The sequence below is a fragment of the Crocuta crocuta genome, unplaced genomic scaffold (genome assembly GCF_008692635.1).
Source record: "Crocuta crocuta isolate KB4526 unplaced genomic scaffold, BGI_CrCroc_1.0 scaffold27, whole genome shotgun sequence".
NCBI classification, from domain to species: domain Eukaryota; kingdom Metazoa; phylum Chordata; class Mammalia; order Carnivora; family Hyaenidae; genus Crocuta; species Crocuta crocuta.
In genome coordinates this window covers 8,286,152-8,293,049 of record NW_027532250.1, presented here as the reverse complement: position 1 = coordinate 8,293,049, position 6,898 = coordinate 8,286,152, and the positions used below count along the sequence as shown (strand labels likewise).

Here is a 6,898-nt window from a genome sequence, read left to right as displayed (position 1 = left end):
AGCAGCCCCCCCTCGCACCTTCCCCACTCCTGCCCCCGCCCCCTGCCCCTGTGTGGTGACTTCTGGGGCTGGACTTGATGAGCAGAGACTGTGCAAGCCTCTCCGGCTCAATCAGTCATGTGATCTGGCAGTATCGTGTTCTACTCCCAGCCGCTCTCTCTCGTTTGTTTCGGCTTCCTGAATGGCGCTGCTGGCACAGTTGGCAAAGGGGCAGGCTAGTGAGGATGGGAGCCTGGCCTCTGCAGAGCAGCAGGTCGTCGCAGCACCGGGGTGGCAGCACTGTAGAGAATCTCAGGACCTGGTGTCATTTTGTGTGCCTACAGGCAAGGATATGACAGATCAGGAGCCAGAAAGGTTAAACAACAGAAAAGCATTTTAAAGAGTCTTTAAGTCAGTGGAAGCGAAGAATGCCTTAGGAGGCACATATCCTAGAGGGGTTGTGTCAGATGAGTGATTCTCTTACCTGGTCAGAAAAATACCGATCACCAGGCTCTACCCCAGAAGTGAGGATTTGGTAGATCTGGGTTGAGGTCCAGGAATCTGTACGTGTAATGGGCTCCCTCAGGTGGTTGTGACTCTCAGGCAGGCTTGGAAGTCATCCTGCCCCTGACCTTTGGGATCCTTTCCAGCTTTCAGGTTCTCTGTGGTGAAATCCAGGTGACAAGTGAGGTGGCACAGCCCCTGTCCCACCTACTCGGTCGCCTGACCAAGAGGGTGTGGCCCAAGTGACCCCTCACCTCTTCAGCCACGGGATTGACACACCTCTGATGACATAGGTGCAGAATTTTGAGGTCCCCCTTAAGCAAGACACACGATCAGTTGTTTCCGATGTATCTTTCCTTTTAAAAAGAAAAATGTGTACATACGGATTTTTAACAGCTCGTGATAAGATTTACATGCACACAAGCCACCCATTGAAAGTGTGCAGTTCAGTGATTTTTGTACATTGACAGAGGTATGCAGCCATCACCACGATCAAATTCTAGGCTATTTTTATCACTTCAGAAAGAAACGCTGGGCTCATGAGTAATCACTGCCTGTTTCCTACTGATGACTTCCTGTCTCTATTCTGTATAGATTTTAGTCCCTCCTCCTTCACACTAGTGGTTGTGTGTGAAGTGTACTGGCGATTGTTGTATACCTTGCCTGTTCCACTGGACACCGCCTCACCGTCCTGAGGCTCCTCTGCATGGGAGATAGGCTGAGCGCTGCGCCCACAGGGTGGCTATGCCGCCGTGCCCCCGGGGAACAGAGGGGTCTGCGGAGACCAGAAGTTAAGCACGGCTTTTGCTGCCAGGAGCAGCCTCAGCCTTGGTCAGGCAGAAACTTTTCCTTCTGTTCTTTCTGCATAGAAACTCATCGCCTATGGGCACATCACCGGCAACGCCCCCGACAGCGGAGCCCCCGGGAAGCGGCTTATCGACAGGATTGTTGAAACCGTTTGCAACTGTTTTCAGGGCCCTCAGACTGATGAAGGGGTTCAGTTACAAATAATTAAGGTATTTCTGTCTGTTTGCCTGATCTGGATTTTAAATAAGAAAGCCAGTCTCCTTTGGGAATTTGAATTTCTAATTTACCATGTGTTAGTTGTCTCAGGTGGTGCTGAGCTGGAACAGAAGACTGTAAGCATCACTTAGATCTTTTGTTAAGTGTCAGAATTTATTAGCCCAGACTGAGACAAGAAGAGTGGAACCAGGTGTGTTTTCAGAGTAAACAGTTCCGCTAATAACACTGTAAATTGCTTGTCAATTGGATCGGCCTGAAATCTCCCGGTCTTTCTCCTTGAAATTCTGGATTCCCAGCCTGCCATTTCTCAGTGGGTCCTTGTTGATAATCTTAACACCAGTCTGCCCCTTGTCCTGCACCCCACCCCCCATTCCATTTCCTTGTTCCATTCCATTTCTGCTGCCAGGAGTGTACCAGCTGCTTGTTGGGAGAACAGGATCAGGATGGGTGTAGCCAACAATCCAGATCTTAAATCCTACCTGTATCAGCTTTGTGTGGGATGACTCCGTGTTGGCCACTCCCAAAGCTCTCTTGGAAACCCTCCAGGGAACTAGGACTCTGACCGCCTATCAGGACCTGTATATTTTGTGATTATTATAGGCGAGATTGAGTCAGAGCAAGTTTCCCTCCTGAGAGAGTGGTCTGTATTTTTGGCTCTTAAAAAAGTAAACTGGTAGAAGGCCGCCTTCAACACAGCTTAACGTCAAGTGATCTGGGTTTTATAAAGTGAATAATTATCTTTAAACTCAGAGCAACGGGAAGTTTTGGTTTGCAGAGCCATCTTAAAATGTACGAAACCAAACCAAAGCCAAACCCTGTATAAAAGTTCGGCTGTGTAAGGATGGGAGGCAGGTGGGTGCTTGTGAAGGTAAAGGTTCTGGATTTTTGTTTTAGGCTCTTCTCACAGCGGTGACATCCCCACACATTGAAATTCACGAGGGCACTATCCTGCAGACAGTTAGGACATGTTACAATATCTATTTGGCCAGCAAAAATCTCATCAATCAAACCACTGCCAAGGCTACCCTTACTCAGATGCTGAACGTCATTTTCACCCGCATGGAAAACCAAGTGGTAAGTGGTGGCCGTTACCTGCTGCCGGGGGTGGAACATCTTCTGGTATGTGAACTGTTTCACCTTAAAGTTTATCCCTTCTTCCCCTAAATTCTGTTTTTGTTCTTGCTTTAAAAGGCAGAGAATCTGGCATGAATTTTGGAATCGGCATTCAGAATTTGTTCTGACTTTTATCAAAAGAATTTATCTCCTTTTTAAAATGTTATCTTCCTGTTTGGATTTTTTTTTTTAAGCAACAGGCTAGCTTATTTTCTGATCCTTCTCAAAATGACCTTTTTTTTTTTTTTTTAAGGATTTTATTATTTTTAAGTAATCTCTGCACCCAGTGTGGGGCTTGAACTCCCAACCCTGAGATCAAGAGTCGCATGCTCCACCAGTCGAGCCAGCCAGGTGCCCCACTGCTGGGACCATTTAGAGTGAACCTTTTTTTTTGTTGCCTTTTAGTTGCAGGAGGCCAGAGAATGGGAAAAACCAGTCCAGTCAAAACCCCAGTCCCCTGTGATCCAAACCGCAACAGTGTCTCCAAAGGTCAGTCATTTGAAGCAGAGCCAGGCACAAAGCAAACCAACGACTCCTGAAAAGACAGATTTAACTAACGGCGAACATGTCATGAGTGGTTCTGGAAAAGAGACCTCAGAGAATGGAGACGCACCCAGAGACAGAGGCCCGTCGGTGTCAGGTACGTCCTGGGCACTGTCCCTTTCCCACTGTAAGAGGGACCCCTCTTGTGTCCGAGGGACAGTTGAAGGAGTCTGGTAACACCTGCAGGAAACCTCTGAGAGCCGCTTGTCTATTTCTGGGCCTTTCCCTCCCCTGTCACTTTTCTCTTGAACACAGCCAGAGAGTTAGTGTCTCATGTCTGGTGTCAGCTGTGTGCTTTTCTTGAAACAGTCCCTGGAATGCATCAAGCTACTGCTTCTTGATGTCAGCTTCCGTGCCACGGGTTCAGTTTGGAGTATTTATCTCCCAGTAGTTAATTGTTGGGGTAGTTAGTTACTCAGTGCCTGCCTTATCCGCCCTGAGGGGATGGGGGACCTCATCTGTCACGTCACATATACATGGGACTCTGCACCGTGCCCACAGCCTGGTAGGTGGTGGCTACTCCTGCACATCTGTGAAAGAAGCAAGAAGGTGATGAGTAGGTGGGCATATAGGTGGACAGACAGCTTTGTTTTCTCCCTCTGTGACCTAGTACATTGCATGTTTTCGTTCGCTTTTTTTTTTAATGAAAGAGATAAACCACACCTGATTATAGTCTTCAAGTAAATGAAACATTAAGCATGAAATGGTGGGTTGGATTATCATCAGATTACTTCTGGAGGTTTGCATGTTTCCTTGGGCAATTTGTATGAACCAGTTCTCAAATTCGTATTTTTTTCAGAAATGTACCTTCCCCAGTGATTTCTGTCCAATAATTCTTCACTCTGGCGGCTTAGTGTACATTAAATATCTGACCCATCCTTACACTTTATCTCACCTCTTTCTGTGTCCCACTATGGATAGGAGTTTCTGTTGGTAGTGTGTTCTGTGAAAGCACACACATCTGAGCAGGTTTCGTTCCTCTGTTTATCAGAGCCCATGGCCTGCGCAGGAACAGACCAAGTGCTGTGACTGGAAGGCCTCTCTGTATCTTTACTCCAGGAAAGGACAAAAGAGAAAGTTACTGCTAAGAATGGCATGTGCCTCGGGGTGAGCACAGAGTTGCTGTCTCCTCAGTCCTGCTGTCTTGTGTCCCAGGGAAGGTGCTCAGAAACTACTGGCCCACCCTCTGTATCTGTCACCATCTTGACCTTCTTAAGCTCTCAAAGAAAGGACCAGGTTTTTACTGTAACCCTTATCAGGCTGTGGACAATCAATAAGTATTAATATTTAAACACACAGTAGGTAGTAAGCATAGCTGTGCAGATGCAAATGTCTCTTTAACTGCATGAAAGTGCTTCCACTACAGCCCATTTTCTACATGGCAGCCAAAGTGAGGTCTTAAAAGCATGAATTAGATCCAGCCCTTCACCCCCCCCCCACTATGGTAATTTCCCATTGTATCCCATTTAGAGTGAAATCTGTGCCCGCCCTGCCCCGTGGCTTCTGAGGCCCTTTGTGACCCAGCTCCTGCCCACCTCTCTGTCCCCTTCTTACATCTCTTTCCCCCATGCTTGCCACGCAGTGTGTGGGCAGGTTTCTGTCTTGAAAGTGCCACCCTTGCTCTTGGTGTCTTTGCACCTCCTACCCCTTCCCCGCCCCACCCCCTTTATCTTCAAGTGTCTCTGTTCGAACTGATCGCCCTCTCCAAAGCTGCCACTGCTTCTGCCCCATCAGCCTCTTTCATGTCCTTCATAGCACTCATCGTTACCTGAGATCACTGAAGAATTTACGTTCACTTATTCCTGGACCAAGATCTAGACCACTCTGCTCACCACTACATTCCCAACACTTGAATGTGCCCGGCACTCATGGCAGAGTCTCCATAAACACATTTTTTTTTTAATGAATGGGGGAAAAAAACGTCTAAAATATGCTTTTGCAGGAACACAGTAACTTAAAATTCTGCAGTAACAAAGAATGATTTGTACTCAGTATATTGCTGTGGATTTTGTTGCCAGTACTTGATGTCCCCCTGCAAGGCTTCCCCCAAGAATGTGGGAATCAGATCGCCTGTAAGAATCCAACAGCAAACCTGCAAATAGTGGGTCAGAATGGAAGTGGCCTGTTAACCCTTAAAAAGAGTGAGTGGCTTCTGGTTCTGGTTCTTAATATGTGGCTCTAAAGAAAGAACCGCTCCTTCAGAAGAAGGGGTTGAGTAGCCAGAGAAGCCAGAGGAAGGACTGCATGAGAGGCAGGTGGTGGAGGTGCCCGTGCTGGGAGGCTGTGCCCTGGGCCCGAGTCCAGGCCGTTGCGGCCGCTCCAAGGCCCGGGCTCTGGTGCCTCTGTGCTGGAGATAACACAGCCTGCCTTCTGCGGGGCCACGGGAGCCACCCCTCGCTAGCCGGTCACTGGGACTCCACATACATTTTCCTGTCTCCTTCCCCAAGAACCCTGCCCACGGCTGTCCTGGGGTCACTCGCCTCCCGCACTGAAATTTGCGTAGATGGAGACAGTTCGCCAACTGATTTGAGCCTCTCTTTCGCCTTAGAAGTTTTTCATCCTAAGTCGATAAATCAGTAGTCACTTGGTAAATCTTATCAGCTTGTTCAAGTCATACATTAGATTGCTCTTTTAAAGTCACAAAATGAGATTTTAGAACCCGAGATAATGCTAGCTTATGTGTATTTGGGGGCACAGCCAGCAGTCTCCCGAGGGGACCTCCATTTGTCCATTACACTCCTCATTGCCTGCCTATTCTTGTCAATTCTTTTAAAAAACAGCTTTATTGAGATACAGTTCCCATACTGTAAATTCACCTGTTTAAAAAGTACAATTCAGGGGCGCCTGGGTGACTTAGTCGGTTAAGTGTCCGACTTTCGCTTAGGTCATGATCTCGCGGTTTGTGGGTTCGAGCCCTGCGTCGGGCTCTGTGCTGACTGCCAGCTCGGAGCCTGGAGCCTGTTTCAGTCTGTGACTCCCTCTCTCTCTGACCCTCCCCTGCGGGGTGCACGCGCTCTCTCTCTCTCTCTCTCTCTCTCCTAGAAATAAATAAAACATTTAAAAAAATAAAATGTACAATTCAATTATTTTTAGTATATTCACAGAACGTGCAGTCATCACTGCAGTCAATTTTAGACCATTTTCATTACACCCAAAAGAAATCCTGTACTCAGTAGCAGTCACTTTTTTTTTCTTTTTTTTTTTTATGTTTATTTTTGAGATAGAGCGTGAGCGGGGGAGGAGCAGAGAGAGAGGGAGACACAGAACCTGAAGCAGGCGCCTGGCTCTGAGCTGTCGGCACAGAGTCCAATGCAGGGCCCAAACTTATGGACCATGAGATCGTGACCTGAACTGAAGTTGGCCGTTTAACTGACTGAGCCACCCAGGCCCCCCACTCCTTGTTTTCTTTTAAGATCCTGACTTTTTGACTCCCACCAGGCACAAGACATTAATTAGCATTTTTACATTTATACAGCAAATGAGTAGCTATGGTAGGTACATAAATACCTGTGTGTTTAAAGATTTCTTAGTTCATTTTTTCTTGTTGCATTTCATTCTTTAAGGGAAAAACAACCCAATCTCTAAGTACTATAAATTAAAGAAAAGCTGTCCTCTTTCCAACCAGTATGGAGATTCTGATCAGACAGCCAGGTTTCAGACCGTGACTCTGCCATGTAGTAGCTCTGTGACCTTGGGAGAATCTTTAACCTCTCTGAGTTGCGGCTTCTCATCTGTA

The 6,898-nt window shown here is 47.2% G+C and overlaps 1 protein-coding gene across 4 annotated transcripts in view; it reads left to right on the top strand.

The window, feature by feature from the left end:
• The first annotated feature begins 2,460 nt into the window (after nt 1-2,460).
• ARFGEF2 (ARF guanine nucleotide exchange factor 2) overlaps nt 2,461-6,898 on the top strand; it is a 73,672-nt gene continuing 69,234 nt past the window's right edge. For all 4 annotated transcript variants that reach the window (XM_077778363.1, XM_077778364.1, XM_077778362.1 and 1 more), the window contains exons 1-2: nt 2,461-2,580; nt 3,025-3,259. In XM_077778363.1, coding sequence (XP_077634489.1) covers nt 2,542-2,580; nt 3,025-3,259 — 274 coding nt within the window. In that variant the 5' untranslated portion in view covers nt 2,461-2,541. The remainder of the gene's footprint in view (nt 2,581-3,024; nt 3,260-6,898) is intronic.